This window comes from Melanostigma gelatinosum (assembly GCF_949748355.1).
Source record: "Melanostigma gelatinosum genome assembly, chromosome: 19".
Taxonomy (NCBI): domain Eukaryota; kingdom Metazoa; phylum Chordata; class Actinopteri; order Perciformes; family Zoarcidae; genus Melanostigma; species Melanostigma gelatinosum.
Genome location: NC_136652.1, coordinates 10258978 through 10273189, shown reverse-complemented (window position 1 = coordinate 10273189; position 14212 = coordinate 10258978). Strand labels below are relative to the sequence as shown.

General features: G+C 45.6%; 2 protein-coding genes across 4 annotated transcripts in view; both read right to left on the bottom strand.

Annotated features, from left to right (window-relative positions):
• Positions 1-657: 657 nt before the first annotated feature.
• Positions 658-5832, bottom strand: srsf5b (serine and arginine rich splicing factor 5b). Of its 2 annotated transcripts, XM_079291486.1 has the most exons (8): positions 5710-5832; positions 5265-5414; positions 4606-4676; positions 4316-4471; positions 3991-4063; positions 2591-2664; positions 2368-2475; positions 658-2223 (listed from the first exon to the last, which is right to left on the bottom strand). In XM_079291486.1, exons 2-8 carry the CDS (start codon positions 5388-5390, stop codon positions 1863-1865), a joined length of 969 nt encoding a protein of 322 aa, XP_079147612.1. In that variant the 5' UTR covers positions 5391-5414; positions 5710-5832; the 3' UTR covers positions 658-1862. The 2 variants fall into 2 exon arrangements, with proteins under 2 accessions (XP_079147612.1, XP_079147613.1); XM_079291487.1 differs by lacking the exons at positions 3991-4063; positions 4316-4471; positions 4606-4676; positions 5265-5414; positions 5710-5832 and adding an exon at positions 3167-3888.
• A 1028-nt stretch (positions 5833-6860) lies between these two features.
• The window catches only part of susd6 (sushi domain containing 6), a 33956-nt gene continuing 26604 nt past the window's right edge, over positions 6861-14212 (bottom strand). For both annotated transcript variants that reach the window (XM_079290656.1, XM_079290655.1), the window contains exons 3-7: positions 12380-12574; positions 11669-11863; positions 11412-11550; positions 10132-10622; positions 6861-9902 (exon numbers count right to left, since the gene is read on the bottom strand). In XM_079290656.1, the coding sequence (XP_079146782.1) occupies positions 9877-9902; positions 10132-10622; positions 11412-11550; positions 11669-11863; positions 12380-12574 (1046 nt within the window). In that variant the 3' untranslated portion in view covers positions 6861-9876. The remainder of the gene's footprint in view (positions 9903-10131; positions 10623-11411; positions 11551-11668; positions 11864-12379; positions 12575-14212) is intronic.

Here is a 14212-nt window from a genome sequence, read left to right as displayed (position 1 = left end):
TGATCTGTTGACAATCAACCACAGCCTCCCAGGCGCTGTTCAGAGAGGTGGACTGTTTTCCTTCACCGTATATCTCTCGTAAGGGCCCACGAGTTCTCACTATGGTTTAGGTCAGGTGAGGACGGGGGCCATGTCATACTTTCATCTTTAAGGTCTTTACTGGCGCGCCACGCAGTGGAGTACTTTGATGCATGCCATGGAGCATTGTCCTGCATAAAAAAAATTATGTCTTTTTCCTGTACCACTGCTTGAAGACAGTGTCTGGCGGTACGTTTGGGAGTTGATTTTGAGTCCATCGTCGGCCCGAAAAGGTCCAACTAGCTGGTATTATTAAAGATGAGCTGGTTGGACCTTTCCACTGACAGAACCCATGAATGGAAGGCTTATTACTGTTATTGAAAAGAAGGGGGGCTATACTGGTCACTGATCTTTTTTTTTTAATATTAGAAATGTTTATTTGTACATTTTGAGTTGTTTATTATGCTCACTTTAACAGATGAATATAAACGAGATGGGAACATTTGGTTGCATACTAATTGTGCACGCAGTGTACAACTGCAGGACAGCCATTTTGTTATGCCAAGTCCTTGATTGTGAGTTTTATAACCGGAATTTCTTTGTATATTTCTCAATAAAAATCACAGATGAACAAAAACAATGATTTTAGTTAAAATTGTTTTATTGTTTCAGTCCACCATAGAAACGGCCATCATATTTTTCACTGAAAATAAAATCCTTACGTACAAAAATGTTGCTTTTTCTTTTTCAAACTCTTGTCTACAAGTTCATTTAAACCACAGTAACAGACACAGTACCTACACGCATTCTTGGAATTACATTATACACATACTGTATGTAAAACAAAAGTCAGCAATGCTGTACACAAAACCCTAATCCAAAAAATAAAAAAGGTAATTACAATGCTAGAATAAACTGCATTCTTTAAACAACATTTTTCAGTGTTGAAATTAAAGTGTTGACCTTATCCTCAAAAGTAGTTTTACATCTGCCATCAAAATAAAAGTGGACAGTGAACGGCAAGAAGACGTAAGATCCATCACATTAACAGTTAATTTACTCTACAGCTGTTTAACTGTTGAACTCTGCACATCTGCAGTGTTTCTCGATACTGCCAATGCCAATAATACAACTCTAAATTTTGATCAAACGAAAATCACATGCAGGCATCCTCAGGTATAGATATCACACACACCAGCTGTCCAAGCCACAGTAGGTCAGAATACAGAAAAAATGAGGCGAAAAAATGTGGAAATTGATTAAAAGTTCTCCAAACGACCAGCAAAAACAAGCAAACCAATTGCGGAAAAAAAAAAAAAAGAAAAGTAAAGAAAGTGGTCACACGACTTATCAAAAGCGTCGCAGTACTGCCAAAAAAAATACAGATTCCCTCTTCAAAGTTTGAGTGTGTAGTGTGTGTGGATTGCTAAATTTACAGACCCAATAACAGACACTTGACGCTGGTTCACTCGGGACGTGTGAGGAGAAACGACGGTGCAGCAGAAGAGGAGCTGCAGCCTCGGTGGATGAACTGGGCGTAAACATATATGGAGGATCACTGTGAAACAAATGTCTTCCGTTTACGGTATTTCATTTTTAACGCCCTATAATTGCAATTAAATATACGAATGAATATAATTGTTCCTGTCTGACAATGTGTCGGTGTTTTAAATGTGAAAAGCTTCATGGATAATTATGATGATCCAGCAGGAGGAGAAAAAAAAAAAAAAAAAAAAGTGAGAAAAGCTCATGTCTCTGTGTTCAGGAGAGGTCATGGGAGCTCCAGATCCTGCTGAACCAAGTCGTTTCTACTGCCGATTCCCATTAAACTTAAAACGCAGTGTTTAGCGCTGGCTGTCGGTAGAAGGGGAGCGGGAACGAGAGCGGGAACGAGAGCGGGAACGAGAGCGGGAACGAGAGCGGGAACGAGAGCGGGACACGGGGGCTCTCTGGGCGGGCGGAGAGGAGGGCGGGGTGGCGGACTTGCTCGTCTTGGACGACCGTTTGGCGGCTTCCTTCGATTTGGAGGACGGGGAGGAGGCGGCGCCGACGGGGGACCCGCTGGGGGAGCGGGAGCGGGAACGCGAGCGGTTGTGGGCCCTGTGGGCGGGGCTGCGGGAACGCCTGGGGGAGCGAGATGGAGAGCGACCGCGAGAGCGGGACCGCGAGCGAGAGGAACTCTCAGACCGGGAACGACTTCTCGACCTGGGAAATAACGAGAGAGAAGAACAACATTAAGATAATTATATATTTACATAACACACAGCACAACTGGATCTCTTTCGCCGCGGTGTTTGTACAATTAACTGATACAGCATCAATGTGTAGTGATGCAGTGAAGCAGCTCACCTCTTCCTGGCTGCCTCAATGAGCTTGATTTTCCTGCCATTGATTTCCTTTCCAGACAGTTTGTCCATGGCGTTTTTCAGATCGCTGCCAGAAGCAAACTCAACGACTCTGTGGAAACAACACGAGACCGTATTAAGTACAATCGTAGATAAGCTTGATATGGTGCACGAGACTCATGCTGTGATATTCACGAGGGGCTCGACGCCAACAGAGACGGTCTTACCCTTCGTTGAGCTTGGGCCGGTGTGCGTCTGCAAATGTCACCTCTCCAGCTTGTCTCATGAAATCTTTCAGATCCTACACATGTAAACATCAGTCAACTCACGGAGAGGCTCGGGACACAAGCAGTCAGAGACACGTAACAGGACTGATTTACCCAAAAAAAGAGATGGTTAGATTTTCTGAGAGGACTACACAGGCTACTGCAGATAAGGAGGATGAGTCCAAGAACCTCGGTGGCCGATTAATCATTCAATAATGTGTTTTATAAAATAAAATACAACAGATTAGTAAAGATGTAATGTTTGCCAATTTAGATATCAACCAATTTTCACAAGCGCTATTATCAGTGTACAGTATTTGAAAATTCTTTGAGATTCTTGGACTCACCACAACTACAGAGACATGAACACCATCTGCATGAACTGAACTGCAGTGGCGCCACTTGGGCAGCCTTTGGCACCAAGAGCCCCATTTTCCCTGGCAAGGAGGACACAGGGCTCCATGCCGGGACCGCCCCGTCTCGGGCACCCTGCCTCGGTAAAGAGAGTGAACAGGGTGGAAGAGAGGAAACTACTACCTGAGAGCGAAACCCCTTGGGGTGGGCCGCACAGCTCTCCGAGCCCACCATAACCAGATTATATCCATGGGCACCTGGGAGGAATTCACACTCTCTCTCTCGCGATGTGCGGGGGACGGGAGGGGGGGATATCGATCGACCGAAGCCCCTCAAATTAACGAACCATCGGTCAATACGGCACCACCATCGACTCTCGCTCTTTCCTCTCCTTTCTCTCTGCCAACTCTCAGTTTCCTCTCTCTCGCTCTCAGCCACACACCAGTCAGTCATCCCCCTGCCTTCAACAGGGGGCGTTGCGAGCGAGCGTAGGGGCCGACCAGCACCTCTAGTGTGGAGCGATCGCTCACATGACCAGCAGGCGTCAACTAGGAGTAGGACAGACTGGCTGAGGCCAGAGGCTCAACCCAGACAGAAGGACCCAGAAGGGGTTAACGCCACCATAAGCGACCTCTTCCATATGACACAACAGTCAGGCTGGCAAATAAAGGGGTGAAGAATTGGTTAAAATTTTGAAAAAAAAAAGAGGTACAAATTAAGTGTGTTCTTGTTGTTACTGCTATTTGAATCATTACATAGCTGCATGAGATGCAGATTTAATAGGACATTTCTAAACAATTTAGGCCTCATCACAATGTAACAGTTTGATTAAACATATTAGCAAGTTAAGCAAATTATCAATTGGATTCCAGCTATTCTATGGTTTTTAGCAGCATTGGAATCTACAATTGCATGTGTGTATTGTTGGAGGCAGACTGCTGGAGGTAATAACATGTGTGGTGCTGCAGCTTGTAGAGACTTGTGTATGATAATGTTGCATTACTAACCTGCCAGCTGACTCGAGAGGACAAGTTCTCTACGATCAGGCGGTTCTCAGTGCGCATCGGCGGAGGGTTTCGGCTGAAAATGTGAAAAAGACTCAAATCAGCTGATTGACGACATTGTGGGGCTGAGATACAGAGGAACAGAGCGTAGCAGCTTCCATTAGCTACTTCACAATTATTAAAAAATAAACTTTTTGTTTTTGTTTCGTTAGCTGTACTTGCACACATGTTCCTTCCTCATTTGAATGACATCCAGTGAAACGTATCTGCCTGCCATCATAACGCAGGTGACCTGTTACCATAACTATGGGTGGTGAGACTACTTTACCTCCGACTGTTCTGGGAGCCGCGGCCATAGCGATCAGAGAAGCGGCCTCCTGCACTGCCGCCGCCACCTCCGCCGCCGCCGCCGCCACCACCACCACCACCACCTCCTCTACCACGGCCGCCACGCAGACGTACCCGGGCGTGCTCAATAGTCACCCTGAAATAACAGGAAAGGGTTAAAAAAAAGAATAAAATAATACCGTGGAAAACAGGTAACAACGAGAGGATAAATAAAGTTCATACAAATTCAGTTTTTTCACATTTGTATTGTCATTTATCACAAATTCCTACCTTTCATTGCACAGCTCTTTGCCATCAAGCTCATAAACAGCGTCTTCAGCATCTCGGGGGTCGTCAAACTCCTACAACAAACAGAATACAACAAGTTATGCTTTTTCAATGTGTGAGGAGAACAATGACAAACTATTTTAAACATGTCCGTACAGCCTCTCTCACTTAATTCTTTACAGCTGTGGGTCGTTCCTGTGCGCATCATCTTGTGGCACAATAGCACCCATCAAAATATCCATATCAAGGGTTATGGAAATATTGGAAGAAAATTGACACTAACGGGGCATATTTGGGCACCATTTGCAAGTAACTACCAAAGCAATATATAAATGCAAGTAGGGTCAAATTTGCTGTCGAAAATCCTGTTTTCATTTCATCATTACAGTTTATTAAATGTAGATAGAGGGTGAAAAGTAAATTTGACCTAGTCCACAAATAAAGAGTACAAAAGGACACGTGAATACTTTATATATCACGTGATTGAGGCAGATTTAGTCTCTAGCTAATTTAATGTGTGGGTGCGTCATCCGGCTGAATGTGGAGAAAAATGAAGGCGGTAAATTACCTAATGTGATAAATATAATTTACGTTTTTTGAATGTATAGCTGGCGGACATTGAAGTGGTCCTGACTCATTGCCATTAAATTCCGGTGACTCACCACAAACCCGAAGCCTCTCTTGAGATCGATGTCTCGGATGCGGCCATATCCTTTGAAGAATCTCTCCACATCCTTCTCTCTGGCCGAAGGACTCAATCGGCCGATGAAAATGCGACATCCGCTCATTGTTGATGTCGTTGGTGACGCAATCTGCAAACAGACAAGTTACCGTAAATACATCGTTCTGAACGGCTGTAACGTTAGCTAACACGGAGAAGGATAAATTACGTAGTTAAACATGCAGCCGTATAACAGCTACGTTACTTGACCTATGTCGTCTCTGTTAGCAAGCTAACGGTGGGGCCTCGCGACCAGACGGTAACGCACCCAAGCGACGCGCTGCTTTTAGCTAACGGCATGCACACACACGACAGCTCACGTTAGTTTTAACAAACCGATAACTGCATGGCGATGTTACGCTGCATTTTAAAATGTGTACACATACGATTGAAGTGGTCCTGGTGGTGTTTTCCTCGCAGGCTGTCGACAGTGACCGTAAAATCAAACAAAATGGAGCCTCTGCTGTTCAGTGAGAGGGCACGTAAACGTAGGTCCTCCTCCTTCTTCTTCTGCTCCTTCTTCTTCTTCGTCTTCTTTTTTTCTGCTTCTTCTCTGAAAGATTACCGCCACCTTCTGGAGTTAGTTAACGTTAACTCCTACAGTGCGGGGTACCCTTCTGTTTGTTATTGGTGTTTCGTGAAACAAGGTGTTACAATTGTGATTCCACCCCAATATGATCAAGTGAAATGGTGAATTCTGAAAAATCTATTAAAATCAATTAACTTTTTTTTTCCCCCGCAGAATATCTTCAACATTATTTTTCAAATAGCTTCAAATAACAAAGAAGCAAATGTTTTCTCATCCAGAGAAATATCAAAGGGACATTATTGTCCAACATTAAAATGAAGCCTTCCCTTTTATGTCATACATTTGAAATGTAGTAACTAAATGTAAACAACAATGATCATAAAGTAATACAATAACAAACAGTTATTGTAATATTCATGTAACTCTGTCAATGTTTTTACCTTATGTCAAACTCAAAGACATAGTTCACACAGAAAATAACAATAAAGGTAGTTAAGTCAACTGCAAAGGACCCCTTACACCTCACTCGCCACATTGATCACGTTCTCCATCACACAATGATTCCATATGTTTACCTTTAATAGAGTAAGTCATCTTTTAACAGAGAGCTTTGGACAATTATTGAATGTGTTTCTTCTTCCAAGTGAGTGACATAACTTTCTGAAAACAGTAAACAGAGATGGGCAGCAATAGCTTTCTTGGGTGGCCATCAGATTTTGGGTTAAATGTTAAATGCGCAATATATTCCCGAACACGAAAAATTCCGAAATATGGAGAGTCACTCATCTCCCATACTAGTTCCATTAGTGCCGTTTCTAATTGTGACCACTAGGTGTCACTCAGACCCAATGTTATTGTACAGAGAGGAGGAAGGGATCACATAATGTACAGCAGCTATAGATGAAAAGGACCCGGAGTCACAAACAGTAAAACAGCAGGACACATAAGAAACAACCACAAGTTCAGCCAGTAATAACCTTTTTATTCTTCTTCATAGTTTAAAGCATACAGAATTGGTTATAAGAAGTAATTTAACATGTGCTATGGCTTTTATGCCAGACAAATTTCCCCTTGGGGATGAATAAAGTACATTTCTATTCTATTCTATTTCAAGCTCCACAGACATTACGCAGTCAAATCAAACGCAGCAGCATAATCCAGGAAGCAGTTATGAAAACAAGCTACGACCACAGTTGACCAAGAAAGCTTCTCTTTTGAGGAGTAAAATATTGATTTTGAATTGGGAGCAGATGGAGTACCACCCTACTCAGGATATATATTTGGTAAACGTTTAATGAGGTACTATAATGTGACTATATACCTAGGAATACCTTTAGAGATATTACATTGACGTAAGATAGTGTATTCATTCAAGCTGATACTGAACAGAAGCAGGTTTTTCATGTGCAGAGGGTTCAAATCTTCCGGGATCTAATCCAAAGGAAACCGTGGATGATAGTTACTGGAGATGTGTTACCACCTGACCTCATTTCAGTCTGAAAATGTGAACTTTACGTCAGTTAGAGACACATTTTCCTTGAATGAAGCCTGACATTGGCTTAAATAATGACACCTCGTCTTCCACATTCAAAAGAAAGCTTTAATTAGAAAGTTATATACACACACTGTAAAATTAAATTAAACTTTATACAAATATTAAATTACTATCTTCACACCCACTGCCATGTACAGAGGAAAAACAAATCAAAGCTGAAAGCAAACTAAGAATCAAGATGTGTACTTTTATAACCATAATCATTTTTCAGGGACGCAACACTGTACAACAGTGCTTCTGAATGCAAAGGTGATTTCAGTTTTTGTTCTTCTTTTTTCGATCCCATAATATTGTAATGCCTTGTAGCAAAGTAGAAGCAAAAGAATAGTGAAATATAGGTGCTTATAGGTTCATCGTCATCATCATCACAGTCGCTGTAAAAGCTCGGGGAGGACAGAAGAAGAATGGACATTCTCTCAGTCGTGTCCACAGCAAAAGTAAACTGATAAATACACAAAGACAGTTTTATGCATAGAATAGAAAAGAACAGAGTAAGGCCATTTGGGAAAACAGAAACCGTTGCAATATTGTAAAGCAACCAACGAGGAGGCTTAAGATTATACAAAAACAAAAAAAAATGTACAAGTCTAAGGCAACATTCTGTTTACATTAATAATGTAGCCGTTGACAGTGACAGACAGCCGCAAACGCCAAACTAAAATCAGAAGAGCCGATTCTGGGTTTTTTCGGAAGCTTGAAAAGCAATTCTCAGGATCCTCCGGAGCCATGCTGTTTCCAGGGTTACCAGCTCAACCGCCGAAATGTTTCAACTGGAGATGAACACAGAGGATTATTTCAGACAACACACCGTGATTCTCTCCTAAAATGTTTGCACTTGGCATGAGGAGGGTGAGTGAGTGTAGGGCGGGAGGAGGGGTGCTATATAAGCAAACTTCAGCATTACACTGCAACCAGTTGCAGTTGTGTCCGTGACGCACTAAAGTGGAGAGTCTTCAGGTTCAGACGAGAGCCAGTTCCTCTGGAGGGGATTTGTGTTTTCCAGCCATTCAGCAGAGAATGATAAATATTCTAGCTGGAGAGTAGATGAATAATACACACATTGTGTCGTGGACTCGTTGCCTGAAGTGACGCTGGTTTGTTCATGTGACTTATTCAATGCTGGGAGGGACGTTTTCCTTTGGTGAAAGACGGGGGACATTGTGAAGCCAGTCTCTGATCTGAAGAGCGGCAAGTCAGGAAATGGCTCTATCGAGGCCGACCATATGAGGACATGTGCTCTCCTGTCTGGCTGACGCACACACACACACACACACACACACGCACACGCAATCAGCAACTCAAAGCAAACTGAGCAACACACCAATAAATACAGGGAAGAAAACTAGACACGCACAACCCTAAAGTTTAGTCGTGTGCCCGATCACCACATTGAACGACAACCGTCTCCTCATCTTTCAGACTAAAAAGTGAAATGATGTCTCCTCCTCCAAGTAAGATGTGCAGCACGGTCCTGGAACCAAAACACCAATCATTCCCACTCATGCGACAGAAGGAGCACCTTCCCGATAGTGGGTGCAGCTGGCAAACAGAAAAGAAAAAGGAGAGTGTCTTTTTTTTATCGTTGTGATATGGTACTTCGTAAAAACGCTGCACCCTGCTTTTAGCTCTCCTGAAGTGGTTCTCATTCCCACTAATCCACACGCTAGACGCCGCCCTGATACTCAGAAAGAGAGAGAGAGAGAGAGAGAGAGAGACAGAGAGAGAGAGACAGAGAGACAGAGAGAGAGAGAGAGAGAGAGAGAGAGAGAGAGAGAGAGAGAGAGAGAGAGAGAGAGAGAGAGGGACACAGAGGGGGCTTCATGCTTCATTCAGAGTGCTGCTGTGACAGCAATAACTAAAAAAACAACATGCAGCATTCGCAAAGCGGGCCACAAAAACCCAGCTGTCACTCACAACTTTTCAAGTACAGCGGGAAGACGATTGTGAGCGCCACATCGTCAGGAGCGAACATCACAAGTTGTTGTTTTTTGTATCTGCAGTAATCCCAGACAAGAGTCGGCGCGTCTCCATTGCTAGAGCCTTCGCAGATGAAGCCTCTGTGAGCATTGTTGTTTATAGAGAACTACACCCTGGGAGGGGGCAAGTGTATGGTGCAAACATAGCCTAAAGTACACAACCTTGAATCCGTATGCATGTTTTACATTGACATAGGATCTACAGGATTTATGCTGAGCTGGCACCACTTTATTTTGTCCGGATTGTCTTTTGATCCGGTAGCTGGGTCCAGTGGTGCTCCATCACTGCGAGTATTGGTTTGTTGGCTTTGCGCTGCATTGGGTAGTAATGGCAGAAGAGGTTGCGTGGGGAACGGTGAATAGTTCTAGTCTTTTCTCAGCTGGCTGCTGGGGGGGGGGGGGGGGGAGTAGGTTGACAGCAACAGTCATGTCCTGGTCAGCAGTGAGAGAGAGAGAAGTCCGGCTGCTGATGCTGATAGCAGGCTGGGAGGCTTCATGCTTCCTTCAGCAGGGGGATATCTGCAGGAGAACCGAACATACACGTCAGAATAGAGAAGTGGCTCTGGAGTCAGCTGTTTACCCAGTAATCACATAAAACATTCCCGTGTAACTGGACTTCATGTTTAGGTCCTCTATGGTCCTCTATGTAAAAATAAATAATGCTGACGTCATTATCTCAAATAGCAATATTGGTACCGGTCGTCTCTTTGTTACAAAGGAAATGTGTGGAATAAGCGTTTTCTCTTACCGTCAGAAAAGTCGTCTGCAGAGGTGACAGAAAGCAGACTGTGCTGGTCGCTACTCTCAGAGTCTCTACGGAGAGGTAGGGGGCCCGCGCACGCACCCCCAGGGTGCTCTCGAGCCCATGACGATGAAGAGGAGGAGGAGGAAGAGGGCGCCTGATGAACCAGCACCGTCTCTGCATGACGGCGGGAGGAGGAGAAGGACGACGAGGAGGACGTGGAGGGGAGACAGAAGTCTAAGTCTCTGTTGTGGCGTGTTCTGCTGGTGCCCTGGCCTCCCGCGGCTCCCTGAGGAAGACCCTCGGAGAGCACGATCGGGACCCGAGACTCTGGGGGAGCCGGAGGAGGAGGAGGAGAAGGAGAAGGAGAGGGAGGAGGACCGGAAGCACCGCCGGGTCCACCGCTTCCGTACACAGCCTCTTCGTAGGAGGGCAGAGCCACCTGGACGCCCTCGACCATGATGGAGCTGGACTGGCCCGAGACTCCCTGCTCCCTCCTGCCGGTCAGAGAGAGAGAGAGACGGAGAAAGAGTGAGACGGACATGTTGGAACAAGGTGGGTCACGACAGCCAGGATGCAGGCCATGTGTGTCGCAGCAGAACCGCTAAGAGGAGGTGATTAGCGTCGACTGTACAATCCCTTTATAGCGGGCTGCACTAAGCTCTCGGGCCGACAACACAATCAACAAGAGTGCCAATGAGCATTCGATCAAATCATCAAGGCTGTTTTTAATCACAGAGGCCGTTACTGACGCTGACGGGATCAACTCCTACTTCTACTTTCATTCCTCAAGTATTTAAGAAATGCCAACTTGTAAAACTAGTTGTCAGGTCTTGTGCATCTTATGTGGGCAACTAGTTTCAACCAAAACTGAACAATAGGTGTGTCCACAGAAGGAATGGAAGTCTAAATCTGCTGCGTCACTTTGTCACCATTGCAACATTTTTGTCGTCCGTCTCACTCTTTAAGACTCTTCTATATTAAACAAAGATAGGGTCTACATTAGCCTTTTAACAGCTTGAATTTCATGCAAGGAAAAGCTTTATTCACTTGAAATAAATTGTAGTTACTGTTGAGTTACTGTGTGACTATAACTATGATTTGCATGGCACCTAAAATAATGTAACGTAAGAAACTCTATTTGTAAACAGCAGCACCACCAACTGCTGGCTAGTTATTATACCAAGTGATCATCAATTCATTTTAGAATTCTAATATGGTGGCGCTTTGGTATGTATTTGGGGTGAGAACACAGTAATGTGTGTGTGTGTGTGTGTGTATCTTACCTGTTGTGATGGAAGGACTTGAGTTTTGGTTGTACAAGAACAAACAGCACCACTAACAGCAGGATGAGGGCCACAGAGCTAGCTGTGGACGCCACGATGGACAGAGTGGGTATCCCCAGCGGAGAGCTCGGCTCCTTGTCTGACGGGCACAAGAAGAGACGGAGAGGAAGTGAAAATGTGGCTCACATATTTCCACTTACATCACGTGAAAATATAAGGCGATCAAAACAGGTGAAAGTTATCCGAGGCGGCCGGACCTTGCGTGAGTCGGCAGCTGATCTGCATGGGGCCGTCCCACTCGCCGTTCTGGCAGGTGAGGAACTTGTAGTCTCCCTTCAGCGCGTACCCCTCGTCACAGAAGTACTCGATGACGGTCTTCTGGGTGAGGCTGTGGCAGGGAGACGGGTGACAGCGGTAGCCCCCGTTCTCTGGCTCGGTGGGGGGGGAACACACTGGGAAGAGGCAGAGGCGGTAGAGGTTTTAATAAGCGTCGCTGTTGTTGTGTACCCGAACATGTGCTAGCTGTTATTTCTACCTGTGGTCAGGCTTGATTCCCGTGGTTTAAATGCTCATATTGAGGGAAACTGCCCAGTGTTCCCTGCTGGATCTCAAGGACATTCCTCACTATTGGTGTAATGATACTACGGGACACTGAACTGATGCGATGTTGCACTTTTCATGCAGTCATGTGTGTTAAGCACACACCTGCTCAACCTCAGACATCAATAAAGCTGTTTTTTGAGGAAGTGAGAACATGCAATGCAAATGAATTATTCCGGTTACAATGAACGTTTTCTATAGAAAGACACATTCGGCCTGCATGTGAGCATACGTAGCAAAGAATGGCCTTTTAAAAAGCTGCAAAACAGACCATCCACTGCTTTATATTGGATTGAAAACAAAAAGTAGACAAAATGATGTTCTTGTGAGCTTTGTTTCGCGTGTGTATTTGTTTGAGACTCGCTCACCGCTGCTTCTGATACAGCGCGGAGGCTGATGGGACCAGGCTCCAGAGCTGGTGCAAATGATGGTGGTGGTTCCATCTGCAGTGTAGCCGGGCTCGCAGCCATAAGTCAGCAGGGTGCCCGGGGGAAAGGAGCCACGGTTGGCTTCGGTCTGGTTCAGCAAGTCTCCGTGCTGCACGCCGGGGGGCCGCGCACAACCTAAAAAACAAAAAAAGGGGACACAGGAACAAGTGACAATAATAAGAATTAGCCGGCTGATAGAAGACCTTCAGGTTGGACTTATGATCGTCTACCGGCAGCAAAATTGAGATCCTGAACTATATTTTAATTATGTGAGGTAACAAGGTAATTATAAAAGCATGTAAGTAAACTAAGCAGCGTTACAAAACTGCCTGTAGACAGGATATGAAACAATTTATGCAGGGATTGAAATGTATTACAGGCCTGCTGGGGCTACAAGGACAATTTGTCTCACATGTGGCCTCGTTCTTTGACGCATAATGTACCAATATTCTGTCAACTAGACGGAGTATTTACGACCACTAATGGGGCTCGTTATGGCTCCATCACAGTCTGATAGAGAACCTTGATGATTTCAGTATTACAGTAATGTGGTGCTGCTGGGATATGTTGCTGTTCTATCATTACGCCGACACAAACTGTCTGCTGGGCTCCTCTGCAGGCAGTTGCCGCCGGGTCAAACCGCTTTTGAGTTTCAAAGTTGACAGGTTGAGCTGATAATTAAAGCTCAGAAGTATTGTTCGGTGAAACTACAGGCTGCATTTTACACGGAAGCCCTGTATCAACATGACGAGTTAGGTGGAGCCATCACATATAGATCTAAATTTCTCCTGCTCATTAAAGTGTCTTCATCCCAGGCCAGCACTGGGTCTATTTGTCCAGCGGTGAGACGGCATCTTCATTTACTTTGCTCCAATGACAGACCCGAGGCTCTAAGCCAGCCAATGAAGACAGTACGAGGCAGAAGTGTCAGGATCCCTGTCTGACCCACTGTGTGGTTACCTCTGTTTCCCCTCCAATCTCCTCTCCTCATGTGTCTGTCATTCCCCTGTGTGTGTTTTGTTATGCCATGTGCTTGGTGTTTTCTCGGACCTGCCTCCAGACTCCTCCCACTGCTACCGCTCTGATGGATGCCAGCTGCGGACAATCTGGCTCGTTACCCGGCAGCATATAAGCCCTGGGCCTGCAGGCTTGGGGCGTCAGTCTGTATTGTCTTCTGCCTCGGTAGCGTCCGCCGTGTCGTGAGTAAACCCCATGGTATCTTCCTGTGCTAATCTCTCTCCTCTCTGCTACGGGTGGAAAGTACTGGGCGATCTACGAACTCTCCGGTGTCGAGCCACGGGACATCACACCGTCGATCTGTCAACTCTTCAGTGTCGAGCCACGGGACATCACACCGTCGAGCTACCAGCCCCCGGTGTCGAGCCACGGGACTCACACCAGCCACCCACTTGTCTACCAAATAAACCTGTTTCATTGGACTTTGTCTCCTGTGGTCTGCATTTGGGTCCTACCCGTGAACTCCCGTGACAGAACAGACTGACCATAAAATGGACGCAGCGACCACAGGAGCAGCTACGCTGGCCGGACATAGCACGCAGCTGGAGGCACACCAGCAGATGCTCATGGAGATGCGTCAAGCCCTGCAATCCATGGCAGGTGAGGTCTCTGAGGTTGGCCGCATCTTGCAGGGACTGGTTCGGACAGGCCAGCTTCAGCCGGCTCCAGCCCCGGACCCATCACCTGCACTCCCCTCTCCAGGCCTCGCCCCGCCGGTTCGGGAGTCCCCCGTGCCACCTCCGGAGCCCTATGACG